This window comes from Myxine glutinosa, chromosome 2, assembly GCF_964187855.1.
Source record: "Myxine glutinosa chromosome 2, kmMyxGlut1.1, whole genome shotgun sequence".
Classification (NCBI taxonomy): domain Eukaryota; kingdom Metazoa; phylum Chordata; class Myxini; order Myxiniformes; family Myxinidae; genus Myxine; species Myxine glutinosa.
Window position 1 is genome coordinate 153027943 of NC_136262.1, and position 14750 is coordinate 153042692.

Below are 14750 nucleotides of genomic sequence, written 5' to 3' on the forward strand. Positions count from 1 at the left end.
CCTGAAGGAATATTGGGGGGACAGAGCACAGAGAGAGCTGGGGGAGCAAGGCCGGAGAGGAGTCAGTAGAAGACAGAAAGACCACCAACCTGCCTGCGGTGAGTGAGCGAAAGGCCCTCGGAGTTAACTTCATCGCAGGAGATTCCAATGATTCTGAAGCTTTGGCCTCAACAGCATGAAGCCGAGCTGGGTGTGAGGCAGGAGCACCAGCCCAGAGGGGGGGAACAGTATTCCATTGAGCTGCGGATGAAAGCCTTGTATGTGGTGAGGAGCTCAGGTGTGCCAAGGAAGGACTTCGCACGACGGACGATGCCCAGTCAGCGAATGGCTTTGGAGGCCAGCTTGGAAATGTGGTTTTCCCAAGAAAGATCATGGCAGATAGTGAGACCCAAAAGCTTGAGCGACCAAACCTCTTGGAGAGGATTGTTGAGAAAGTAGATGGGAGGGTTTTCCAGTCGGTCCTTTCGGAGAGACATTGTAAGAGTGTGAGATTTGTCAGGATTGAAAGACATGTTCCACTTTTTGACCAGTCTGTGATTTTGTCCAAGTCTGCAGACAGTGAGGAGGCTGCAGACTGCCGATCTGAGGGATGAGGAATGAGCGGCAGATAGTGGAGTCATCAGCAAACAGATAGAGAGGATTTCCCAGAGAGTCGGAGAGATCATTGATGAAGACCAGAAATAGCACAGGGGCCAAAACACTACCTTGGGGAACTCCAGCCAGAACAGGAGGGGAGATGAGAGAAATCCATTCAGGGCCACACGTTGCCTACGACCAGAGAGGAAGTCCGCAAGCCATGAGTGGAGGCTTCCATGGATACCATAGGAGGAGAGTTTGGTGAGTAGAGCTGGGCGACAGACCGTATCGAAGGCACGTGATATGTCAAGTGAGACAGCTCTGATTTCCTGTTTGGCATTGAGGACCTCCATCCATTGTTGAGACAGCAGAAGCAACATGTCCAGAGTAGAATGACCTGCTCTGAATCCAAATTGATGATCGGAGATCAAGCCATTGGAGAAGAGGAAGGATTTGATATCCGAAGCAATGATGGATTCCATGACTTTGCTGATAATTGGAAGCAGGCTGATCGGTCTGTAGTTGCAAGGATCTGTTTTTGCACCTTTTTGTGTAAAGCGGTAATGTTTGCTGATTTCCAAGATGCTGGCAGATGACCTTGAGCAAAAGAGAGGTTGAAAAGAACAGAGAGAGAGGGTGAGATAGAGTGGCAGAGCAGGATTTTAGGACCCGTGGGCTGATGCCGTCTGGTCCAGTTGCAGAATCAGAGTCGAGGTTTGATAAAAACTTCTCCACCTTGTCAGGAGAGAAGGACACAGAGTCCAGGAGCAGTTGGGTTCGACTGGGAAAGGTGGGAACAGAGAGAGATGGGTTTGGGACACAAGATTTTGAGGCAAACACAGAGTTGAGGCATTCGGCTTTGTCACGTGCGGTGTCAACTGTGTAGCCATTTGAGGTAAGGGAGGGGATGGAGGGGGAACAAACACCGGAAACGGATTTGACCAGACGCCACCAGGATTTGGAGGAAGGAGACAGGTTTGAGAGTTCAATCTTGAGTGTGGAGAGATAGCGCTTCCTGGCACTCCTGAGGTTAGACACACACTTGTTTCGAGCTTCGTGGAAGGAACTGACATTGCCTTCAGTTGGATTTGCCTTCCAAGAGGCAAAGGCAAGTTGTTTCAGGGCAACTGCCTCACCACAACTTCCAGTGTACCATGGACGGGAGGAAGGGTAAGACAACTGAAGACGAGATGGGATAAATCTGTGCATGAGAGAGAGCAGTTTGCTTTGGAAGAATTCCCAGGAAGAATTGATGTCAGAGGCAGTAGAGATGGGAGACCAGTCCAGATGATTGATGGCTGCTTGCAGACCGTGCCAGTCGGCCTGAGTGAAATGCCAGACTCGTCGGTGCTGAGGGGGCTCTCTGAGAATGGCCAGAGAGATGTCCACTTTAACAAGCACATGATCAGAAGAACTGATTGGAGCAGAAGAAGAGCAGCAGACATTTGCAGGGAACTTAGTCATAACCAAGTCCAGAAGAGAAGATACTCCATTGACTGAGATCCGGGTTGGGAAATTGACAGATTGTGTCAGTCCCAATGAGTCGCAGAAGTCCTTTGCTGAGGTGCCATGGCTGGTGAGAGATGAACCCACACCCAGCCAGCTGGCATGATGACAGTTGAAGTCGCCACATATGAGGAAGAGAGAGTTTGGATGAGTTGATAGAAGTTGGTCCATGTTGTCCGACAGCGAAATGTAAATGGAGTCATCACTGTTTGGAGGACGGTACAGAACACATATGAACAAAAGGTGGGAGCAGAGAGGAAGCCATAGCCAGAGGTACTCCTGGGGGTGGGGTCGAAAGAGGGCAGTGCAGGGAGAGTGAGGAAGATAATTTTTGATAAAGATAGCCACCCCACCACCAGGTCAAGGTAAGGCAGACATAAGAAAGGTGCGAAAACAGATCCTTGCAACTACAGACCAATCAGCCTGCACTCAATTATCAGCATAGTCATGGAATCCATCATTGCTTCGGATATCAAATCCTTCCTCTTCTCCAATGGCTTGATCTCTGATCATCAATTTGGATTCAGACCAGGTCACTCTACTCTAGACGTGCTGCTTCTGCTGTCTCAACAATGGATGGAGGTCCTCAATGCCAAACAGGAAATTAGAGCTGTCTCCCTTGACATATCACGTGCCTTCGATACGGTCTGGCACCCCGCTCTGCTTACCAAACTCTCCTCCTATGGTATCCATGGAAACCTCCATGCATGGCTTGCAAACTTCCTTTCTGGTCGCAGTCAACGTGTGGCCCTGAATGGAATTCTCTCATCTCCTCTTCCTGTTCAGGCTGGAGTTCCCAAAGGCAGTGTTCTGGTCCCTGTGCTGTTTTCTGGTCTTCATCAATGACCTCTCCGACTCTCTGGGAAATTATCTCTTTCTATTTGCTGATGACTCCACTCTCTGCCGCTCCATACCTCATCCCTCAGATCGGAAGTCTGCAGCCTCGTCAATCTCTGCAGACCTGGACAAAATCACAGACTGGTCAAACAAGTGGAACACGTCTTTCAATCCTGACAAATCTCACACTCTTACTATGTCTCTCCAAAAAGACCATCAGCACAACCCTCCCATCTACTTCCTGAACAACCCTCTCAAAGAAGTTCTGTCACTCAAGCTTTTGGGTCTCACTATCTGCCATGATCTTTCCTGGGAAAACCACATTTCCAAGCTGGCCTCCAAAGCCAGTTGCCAACAGGGAATCCTCCGTCGTGCAAAGTCCTTCCTTGGCACACCTGAGCTCCTCCCCACATAAAAGGCTTTCATCCGTAGATCAATGGAACACTGCTCTCCCCTCTGGGCTGGTGTTACTGCCTCACACCTGGCTCGGCTTCACACTGTTGAAACCAAAGCTTTCAGAATCATTGGAATCTCGCACGATGAAGCCAACTCCGAGGGCCTTTCACTCGCTCACGACAGGCAAGTAGGTGGTCTTTCTGTCTTCTTCAGACTCCTCTTCGGCTTTGCTCCCCCAGATGTCTGTGCTCTGTCCCCACAAATATTCCTTCAGGTCGCACAAGATCTGTTAGCATCCCTCTCTGGTGAAACTGCCATAAATAAAGACTCTCTGCTCACCTTCACTCTTTCATTCCTCTTTTCTCCCACCTCTGGAACAAACTCCCTCACTCTCTTCAGTCCCATTCCTCCTCCAGGTCTTTAAAACAGCTGTTCACCACCAGTGTACATTTGTTTCATACCTCTCCCACCCCCTCCCCTTCCCCTGCCCTCCGCCTCCCACAGATCTCCCGATGTCCCTGTTCTCTACTGTTGTACTTGTGTGCTTCCCTCTCTCTCCCCATCTTGTCTCCCACTCCTTTTATTTTATGTTTTATGTGTCCATTTATGTTTCTTTGTGATTAATGTTGGCTCTTACACGAGCCTCGATCTTGTATACAAAATGATAATAATAATAATAATAATAATAATAATAATAATAATAATAATAATAATAATAATTCACATCCCTCTCTTCAGATCAAGTATCTCCTGATGCTCTCATTTGCACTTCTCGATAGACATTCATGTCACCTTTAACTTTCTCTTCTTTGTCAGATACCTCTCCCTTATTTTGGAGTCTCGCTGTGGGAACAGTTGTAGCAGTGGGAACAGGTGTGGGTCAAGATTTTCACGAATCGCTTGACCAATCAACCTCGACTTGGACAAAATCACAGACTGGGCAAACAAGTGGAACATGTCTTTCAATCCTGACAAATCTCACACTCTTACGATGTCTCTCCGAAAAGACCGACTGGACAACCCTCCCATCCACTTTCTGAATAATCCTCTCCAAGAAGTTCCGTCACTCAAGGTTTTGGGGCTCACTATCTGCCATGATCTTTCCTGGGAAAACCACATTTCAAATCTGGCCTCCAAAGCCAGTCGCCGACTGGGCATCCTCCGTCGTGCGAAGTCCTTCCTTCGCACACCTGAGCTCCTCACCACATACAAGACTTTCATCCGCAGCTCAATGGAATACTGCTCTCCCCTCTGGGCTGGTGCGCCTGCCTCACACCTAGCTCGACTTCACGCTGTTGAAACCAAAGCGTTCAGAATCATTGGAATCTCCCGCGATGAAGCTAACTCCAAGGGCCTTTCACTCACTCACCGCAGGCAGGTTGGTGGTCTTTCCGTCTTCTACCGACTCCTCTCTGGCCTTGCCCCCCCCAGCTCTCTCTGGGCTCTGTCCCCCAAATATTCCTGCAGGTCGCACAAGATCTGCCTGCAACCCTCTTATGGTTAAACTGCCAAAATCAAGACACTCTGCTCACCTTCACTCCTTCATTCCTCTTTTCTCCCGCCTCTGGAACAAACTCCCTCACTCTCTTCAATCCCACTCCACCCTCCACGTCTTTAAAACAGCTGTTCACCACCATCTCTTATCTTCCCCCATCCAAAACCTTGATCTTTTCTACCCCTGCTAATTTCACCCCAAATCCACTTTTTTGAAATACCAACTTCGGTCCTGGAAGTCCTTGGTGTCCTTGTGTTTTATGCTTCTCCCACCCCCCCACCCCCCTCCCCCCAAGCCCTTCCCTCCCACACATCTCCCTGCTCTCAAATGTTATGTTTGTGTGCTTCCCCTTCTCTCCCCATCTTGTCTTCCGCTCCCTCTTTGTATATATCTTGTTTGTCTGGTTGATTTGTTTGTGAAATAAATGTTAGCTCTTTCACGAGCTTCGATTCAGTATACAAAAAATAAAAAAAAAATAAAAAAAATCGTTTTGTTGACTGGCAGGAATTTATCATTTGTTCAGGGTACTGGCAATAATTTGTCAACTCTTTACAAGAGACATGCCAGCTCAGTTTAAACAACTCAGTGGAATCCTTCAGCCCTGAAACTTCCAAACAATGGTACAGAAAATATTTCAAGAGCAAAATGTGATGGAGATACGACAGGGAGAGCTTGAATTTCCTGAAAGGAATACCATTTCCATTGCGCGCAAGTTTCATGTCGGGACATTCCAAAGGGATATTTTCTCATACTTACACGTCATGTGCAATGTCACCACCGCACTTGTTCTTTTTATGTGTTGTAAACTTTTGCCTAGGTTGAAAAAGATTGAAATGTTAGCTTCTTGTACATTTGTTGTGGTGGATATAGTCAAAAAGAAGTTTAAAAAGTCAAGAGGAGGAAAACAAAATTATTTACTTCAGACGCTTCCAACAGCTCATTTTCTTCGTCTTCGATGACGAAGACGTGTTAATCTTTGGTTCCCTGCAAAAGAACAGATCTCTTCATCCAAAACCGAGTTCAAATGTGCTAAACCGGTGAATAATCAATAAATGAATGAATTCAAATAAATAAATATGTAATAATGGTAATAAATAATAATAAATGGTAATAATGCTCCTAATCTATATACAGACTTGGCATTTAATATGGAATATATATATATTTTTTCTTAACTTGAGTTTACTTTCTGAACTCAGTATATCAATCTGGTGAGTTTCTTTTACCCTTCGGTGATGTCTTTGCTGAAAGAACCATGTCACCGATTGTCTTTCGCAGCAAGAAGTCAATAACAAGATTATATCACAGGTGGCGTGACAAAATGTAAGGACAGGTACATTTGACGATTGGCTTCACAATCGGGTATATATGGGTTATTGCGTTCTGTATTAGTGGAAAACAACTGCTGCACGTCTACAAAAGTTATTGCCGCTTCCTCTGGAGATGGTCCGTCAACTTGACAATGCTGTTTGTCATGGAGTGGTGGCGTTTCGAAATTCTGGCATGAAACAGCGTGCTATTGCTCGGCAGTATGGCATCACTCAAGGTCAGGTGTCAAAAATCCTGAAACGAAATGCTCAGAGGGGTGTCCCTACTCCAATACCGAGGCCAGGACGTCCACGCAGAACCACAAAGAGAGATGATCGCCAGCTGCACCGGTTAGTCTGCAATGGCCGTGCCAAGTCAGCTAATCGGCTTAGGGCTGAGTGGCAGCAACTGACAAATGTGCCTGTATCCAGAAGGCTAGTCAACCAACGACTGGTTCAAGCAGGCTATCGTGCCAGGCGTCCCCTGAGAAAGCCACACCTGACCAGACAACACAGCCAGCACCGATTGCAGTGGGCCAGAGAGCACCGTCAATGGCAGCCAGGAAACTGGAATCACGTGACCTTCAGTGACGAGTCTAGATTTCTGGTCTTTCGTCAAGATGGCCGCGTCCGAGTGCGGAGACAAGTGCATGAAGCCCACAACGAAGATTGTATAGTGCCAAGAGTCCAAGCTGGAGGTGGTGGGGTGACCATTTGGGCTGCTTTTCATGCAGGGGGCAAAACTGACCTGGTTGTTCTGCATGGAAACCTGAACCAGTTCAAGTACAGGGTCATTCTGGAAGAAACATTGCTTCCATTTGCTCGTGCAGCCTTTCGAGGAGACTTTGTCTTCCAAGATGACAATGCACGGCCTCATCGTGCTCGCATGATCCAACACTTTCTTGCTGACCGTGGTGTAGAGCATATGGAGTGGCCTGCCATGTCCCCAGATATGAATCCGATAGAGAACTTGTGGGCAGAATTAACGCGTCAAATCGACAACTTGGACCAGCAGCCGACCTCTGTGCATGAATTGCAGCAGACTATTGTCACTGCATGGCAAGCGATTCCTGTCCAAACCTTGGCAAATCTCGTGAACAGCATGCCTCGACGTGTACGTGCTCTCCTGAATGCTCGTGGGGGTTACACGAAGTACTGAACTGTAATTTTACTGTCCGTAATCCCAGTCATAATTTCGCTTTTGTTTTTGTTGAATTTTTTTTTGGCTAATGTGCAAAATAAAGAGATACTTCTGGAAAACGTACAGAAGTTTAACACAGTACTGTCCGTGAATTGAGTTCGATATCAGTTTACATCACTTTCAAGGATCAATTTATTTGTTTCGAAATGTCAAATGTGGTTTTTGTTTCTTTTAAAGGTCACATTAACAAAATCTAGAATAATTTCAACATAATTCCAATGAACTTTTGGTTCTAAGTCATCTTGAAAAGTATGTTCACCCCCACAAAAAAAATATTCCATATTAAATGCCAAGTCTGTATATAAACGTGAGTTGTCTGTGTGTGTGTGTGTGTCCGCGTATTATTCAGAGATGGCTGAACGCATCTTCATCAAACTTTCATCAGTGAGTGCCTGGGAGTGTTTTAGGCAAAAAAAAAAAATTGAAAAAATAAAGTTCGTTTTTTTGGACTTAACAAAAATAAAATAATTTTTTTTTAAAAACATCGCTCGATAGTGCTGAAGCCTTTTTAAATGAATGAGAGTTATATACAAGTACACATTCGCATCAATAAATACAAAACAATTACCAGACATTTGAATACAAATAAATCAAACAATTCCGGAAGTGTACGAATGAGTATTAGCACGTAATTAGTATTAGTAATTCAATAGTACGGCTTCTTCTTCTTCCTGATCGGCATCACACTCAACTAAGAAACGTGAGCCACTCCCCTTCCCCCCTCCTTCCCCCCTCCCCTTCCCCCAATCCTCTTCCTCCACCCCTTCCCTTCCTCCCCTCCCCTCCCCTTTAAGATATAAATACTCTGTAAAAGAGCTTCCAATTCTGACTGCTCCCCTTCCTTCCCCCCTCCTTCCGCATCCCCTCCCCCTCCTTCCCCATCCCCTCCCCATCATTCCCCTCCCCTTCCCACCCCTCCCTCCTGCTCCCCCCTCCCCTTCCCCCCCTGCCCTCCCCTTTAAGATACAGATTCTCCGTAAAAGAGCTTCCCCTCTGACTGCTCCACTTCCACCCCTCCCCTCCCTCCCCCCTGTTCACCTCTCCTCCTTCCCGTTGCCCTCCTGTTTCCTTCTCCTCCCCTCCCCTCCCCCCCGTTCCGTTCCCCTCCCCCTTCCCCTCCCCCTGCCCCCCTTGTCCTCCCCCTCTCCTCCCCTCCCCCCCATTCCCTTCCCCTCCCCCCTTTTCCCACCCCCCCCTTTTCCACTCCCCCCTCCCCTCACCCACACTCCCCTCCCCCACCCCTCCCCTTCCCCTCCCCCACTCCTCCCCCGCCCAGCAACGCCGCGTATTTCTGCTGGTATGTAATAATGGTGAATAATGGTAATAAATGTGTGAATCTGTATCACATACATTCTTCATTTCAACAACTGACATAATAATGTCCCCTCCAGAAACATCATGTAAAATAAAACTATTTGGGCAACGGTGTATAAAAGAAAACAAAAAAACCCCACAATTTTGGCAAGATGGGCGGACAGACGAGAGAATGTGCAATCAATGCGTTTCAGATTTGGAAAAGACCTCGCAGAGTAACATCCAACACATAAGATGAGCCTGGAGTTCAGATATTTCCAAAGTGATTGCTTCTTCAGGTTACCGTCCTCGTACCAGGGGAAAGGGAGATGCGTTGTGATTGTGGTTTGAGCCTTTCCCATTGTTCTCTTCCTCATGCCCAAACCTTCATTTTCCTTAAATCCTCTTTCCCAAACCTTCATTTTCCTTAAATCCTCTTTCCCAAACCTTCATTTTCCTTCAGTATTCTTCCCAAACTTTCATTTTTCCTCTTTTTATTCGAACCTCATTTCCAAACTCGTATTTACCGACACCTGTACTTGAACTGACCGCCATTTTCAAGCACCCATTCTCAAACCGTTATTTCCCGACACCCGGATTTGAAACCCCCTTCTCAAACACACCTTCTCAAATCACATCACCTCACCATTCTTTCCACCTCCTCACGTCTGGGTAATGCAAAAGCTCCTCACATTCTGGTAACTGTTTTTCGCTACTCATTTCCTGGTAACGCAAAAGGCGCCACACACGGTGCTCCCCAAACTGCCGAGCAGAACAGGCAATGACCTCATCCCGGTAAGACTGACATCTTGCATGGCTTTCGCACACGCACCGCACAACCTTACATTTTTCAGCGCATACACCTCAGGGCTCACCTGTTGTGGAGCATCATTGAACGACACAAGACCTCCAATATTTGTCAGCGCTAAACACCCACGATACACTCCACGACAGCACACCTCTCGCTTGCACCACTCGTCTTCCTGCATTGACACCTCGTTGAGCCCGACGGAGCCAAGCCTATTTACATGAGGGTGAGGAATGGGTCGCCAACACGCCCCCGACTTCTTACTTTATGTCCCCTTTTCTGTCTAATTTCCCAGGATGAACGTGGAACCTATCTGTATTTTGTTTAAAGCCAGTTGTACAAGGGGTTTCGTTGAATGCTCGGGATAGGACTGTTTCTCATGTGACACTGCATTCTCTTGTAAATACGTGCCTGTTTCATGCTAGATTTGTTGTTTCCAAACCTGCTTGATTGTCTCTTTCCTTCATTGGTTAGACGTAGCAAACAATAAATAGAAGGGAGGTTGTACCCCACTGATTCACCACGCAAGTCTAGCCGGAATCCCGCCTACGGTTTTGCTCGGCCTTATGTAATAAAAAGATAAAGGTGGGAGCCGAGAGCATAGTCCGATCTGATGTAACTAGTTCGTCACCGGGAAAGTAAAGTGAAAGTTGGCCGCAGGGACTCTGCCAGATTTTAATCACCTTAGACGGCGTCCGTGGTTGTTTCGCAACCCGTCGGGTCGCGGATTTATCCACGACTCATTGGCTTCAGGATCCAACGTCAGGAAGCAGGTCCGAGAGAGGCCACTAGTTACCAGGTGATGTACCCATAACATATGCTTGTTCATCGCCAGGTGATATTTCTGCAGCTCCTCCACCACCTTCTCATATCCATAAACTCCAACACCACCTCAACACCATCTCAGTGATAAGTACATGAACTGATCAATTTAATTAATACGGTGTTCATCGAGAGCAGGCATTACGGGAGAAATGGCCTCATCAAAGTCCCTTGTATTGGTTGACAGTATTGCTGGTATTATTCTGATATAATATTGCGCAAATAATTTGTTGCGTTCTTCGTTGTTAATCAAATATTTGCAATCGAATATTAATATTTTGATACGTCTGGTTTAAGTGGTATTCCGTGTATCACATCCGTCTCCTCAGATCAGGTACCTCATGACGCTTCTCATTTGCACTTCTCGATAGACATTCGTATCCCCACCTTACACTTTCTCTTCTTCATCAGATACCTCTCCCTTATTTTGGAGTCTGGCTGTGGGAACAGTTGTGGCAGTGGGAACAGGTGTAGCACAAGGTTTTCACGAATCGGTTGACCAATCGTTTTGTTGACTGGCAGGAATTCATCATTTGTTCAGGGTACCGGCAATAATTTGTGAACTCTTTACAAGAGACATGCCAACCCGGTTAAACTACAACTGCACTCAGTAGAGAGCATCCCTCCGCCAGTTACGTTTTGTATCCCACCGATGGGCCGGATCTGGATTCGGACCTGAACCAAAATCTAATCGCCTTTTTTGTCACCCAACGAACTCATCCCCCATGTTTCGTCATCACTCGTCTATAACTTTTTTTAAACATCATGTTTTATATCGCTTTTCACCCGATCTCTCGATGGTGAAGAATCACTTGATAATCAAATAATTGTCAAATCCAAATCCACATTCAGATCTTCACCAAAATCAAATCGATTCGTCCTCGTCACACACACAACCGGTCCATCAGGTTTCGTCCAAATCCGTCCATAACATTTTGAGATATCGTGCGATGTATCGGTTTTCGCTCCATCACTCAATGGTGAAGAATCACATCAAAAATTATACGATCTGGATTCGAATCTTCACCCAAATTGAATCGATTCTTCCTCGTCACAAACACAAACTGTCCACAAAGTTTATTCCAAATCCGTCCATAACCTAACATAACAAAAAATTTCTAGTAGCCGGATCCGAATCCGGATCTTCAGCAAAATCTCATCATTTTGTCCTTGTCACATACGCTACATCTCTGCCAAATTTCGTCCGAATCTGTCCACAACCTTTTGAGATATCTTGTTCACAAACAAACAGACAGACAGGGGTGAAAACATAACCTCCATCCACCTTTGGTGGTGGAGGTAACAACTCAGTGGAATCCCTCAGCCCTGAAACTTCCAAACAATGGCACAGAAAATATTTCAAGAGCAAAATGTGATGGAGATACGACAGGGAGAGCTTGAATTTCCTTAAAGGAATACCATTTCCATTGCGCGCATGGGTCATGTCAGGGCATTCCAAAGGGATATTTTCTCATACTTACACGTCATGTGCAATGTCACCAACACACCTGGTCTTCTTTTGTGTGGTAAACTTTTGCCTAGGTTGAAAAACATTCAAATGTTAGCTTCTTCGACATTTCTTGTGGTAGATGAAGTCAAAAACAAGTTTAAAAAAGTCGAGAGGAGGAAAACAAAATTATTTACTTCAGACGTTTCCATAAATTGGTGTTCTTCGGGGAACTTGACGGCGAAGGATGGTTCATGCCGTCATCGTCCGAACAAGTCGACTTGTTCATATTTAGTTCCCTGAAAAACAACAGAACCCTTGAATCGACAAATGAGTGCAAATGTGCTGAACCGGATATATATACATATACATATACATATACATATACACATTCTCCATTTAAACAACTGACACGACAATGCCCCTGCTGCAACTCGATATGAAAAGATAAAATTCACTTAATGCTGTGAAACCCGTGTGCGATACCTTCGTTGCGATCTCTTGTTGAAAAGAGGCATCGTGGGAAATAAAAAAACGTATGGGGGAGGGGGGGCAGAGAGAATATCTATGAAACAATTCGCAAGATGCCGAACACACGTCCCACACCACGAGATATCTGCATCAAGATGATTTTAATGTTGTTGTTCCATGGTTACCACGTGATACATTTGTGACGTCAGCCTTCCTAGCCGTTAAATATTGAGGCGCTTAAACACGATCCGATTGGTAGATTTTAAATCTTCATCATCGTTATTTATTACGTTTTTAAAATAAATCAATCGTTATATATTTATTTTGGGGAAGTTGCGTTCAGGGTCGCTTGGGGCACTTGAAGGGTGTTGAGACTATTTCGATGTTAAACTTGATCGTCAGGATGATGATCGTAATGTCGATTTTAAAATCCTTTCTTGAATTAATCTATCTATAATTCCAGTAATCTCTGTGTGTGTGTGTGTGTCTGTGTGTGTGTATGCGACCGCTGTTTCTCGACAACTACCGGTCCGATATACTTGAAACTTGCCAGGTATATTGCTGGGGACCCGAGGATGTGCCTTTTCAAGGTTTCATATTAATCGGAGAAGTAGTTACCGAGCTATGGCGATTTCTTTACCAAACTCCGCAAGCCGTTCGCTTTGGACCAAACCATTGCATGTAAATAGAGGGGGGGGATTGTCACCGTACTCGCAAGCCGTTCGCTTTGGACCAAACCATTTCATGTAAATAGAGGGGGGGGATTGTCACCGTACTCGCAAGCCGTCCGCTTTGGCTTTGCGAATGGACCAAACCATTTCATGTAAATAGAGGGGGGGGATATAATTTTGTACGGGCATGCCCTAGTACATGGTAATTGCTTTAATAGAAGGTGTTATTTTCATTTAACCTCATCAAGTTCAACCTTCCCGTACGAACACCCCTCCCCCGATAATCAGCATATGACGTCACTATTCGTGCGATCCGCCATGTTGGATCCATCTTACCGGCGACATCGTGAGGATAATTGATTACCAGGGACAGCAAACTAAACGAAACCACGTGGATTGTATCATCGTTTCCACTTTTGTTGAAACTAGCAGGGACCCGAAGAACAGGGTTCCACAGAAAACCCTCCCTTTGTTTGGGCAGTGTATAGGCAACAAAGTGCTGTCTCGCATGCTCCCAGAAGTTTATGTTTACTGCCAACAATTCAGTGTCAATTTTCGTCATCCGCACACTTATTGCCAAAAATAATGTTATGAAATTGTTTTATGTTCCCAGAGATCAGACGTTGAAAGGAAAATAAATGATAAATTGCAAAATGAAAGTGTCAATGATGGTGAAAGAAAGCCCCAATCAGGAAAGTCGAACGTCCCTCAGTGGAGAGCATACCTCAGCCAGATGAACAGTTTAGGTTTTATATCCAAGAGTAGACCAGAAAATCACAAAACAGAATCACATTTAATCAAAATCATCCGTCCACAACTTTTTGTGATATCCTGCTATTTATCGTTTTTCGCCCGATCACTCAATGGTGAAGAATCACTATTAAAATTGTAGTAGCCGGATCCGGATCTTCACCAAAATAGAATCGATTCATCCTCATCACAGACACAACCTGTCCAATAAGTTTCGTCCAAATCCATCCATATTTTTATTGTGATATCTTGCGATGTATCGTTTGGGCCCGATCTCCCAATGGTGAAGAATCATCTAAAAACATTCTACTAGCCGGATCCGGATCCGGATCTTCACCAAAATTGAATCGATTCATCCTCATCACAGACACAACCTGTCCAATAAGTTTCGTCCAAATCCATCCATTTTTTTTAGATATCTTGCGATGTATCGTTTGGGCCCGATCTCCCAATGGTGAAGAATCAATTAAAAAATAAATAATTCTCATATCCGAATCCATATTCACATCTTCACCAAAATCGAATCGAATCGTCCTTGTCAGATACCCAACCTGTCCACCAAGTTTATATTCCAGGAGCCAGAATCTGCTCAAAATGGTTTCGTGCAACATCCACTACACAGTTGGTTTGTCATTTCCAGGTGATTGGGGAACATCTATAGAACAAATCCAGCCCTGATGAACAGTTGAATTGTGGCAGCAACAATAAATGGCGGCCACTTTTCTATTAGGGGGGTGGTGTCCGAGGCGTAAATCTGAGATTTTGACGGATTTCATTTATTTATTTTTTCTCTTAGCCCCTACAGGCAAGATACATCCAATTTTGTTGTGAAAGTTTCAGTCATGAGTATTGAGACATCTATATGTATATGTTATAAAATAGTTTTATATTTAGTAGTATTTTTTATTTTGTGTCTTCGACGCGCGGTGTTCGACATCGCCATTTTGGACCACTTCCCGCATAAGTGGCTAACCCAGTTCCAACAGCCGCCAAGCTCCTGAAAGTACTCTTTGGGACGCCAAGCTAAGTGCCGGCTGAAGGGGTTTATTTTCATTTTATCTTTCCCTTGACGACGCCGCCTCCCCCTCCCCCCCCGAATTTCCATGTTTTAAACGTTTCCCGGTGTGTACCCTGGATAAGAATAGGTACACCGTATCCCTGCGTGTCGTA

General features: G+C 45.4%; 1 protein-coding gene across 1 annotated transcript in view; it reads right to left on the bottom strand.

Moving 5' to 3' along the window:
- LOC144890809 (disabled homolog 2-interacting protein-like) overlaps positions 1 to 10248 on the bottom strand; it is a gene marked incomplete at its 3' end in the record, with an annotated part of 46917 nt that extends 36669 nt beyond the window's left edge. The window contains exon 1 of the mRNA XM_078772648.1: positions 10103 to 10248. Within this exon, the coding sequence (XP_078628774.1) occupies positions 10103 to 10248 (146 nt within the window). The remainder of the gene's footprint in view (positions 1 to 10102) is intronic.
- Positions 10249 to 14750: the final 4502 nt, after the last annotated feature.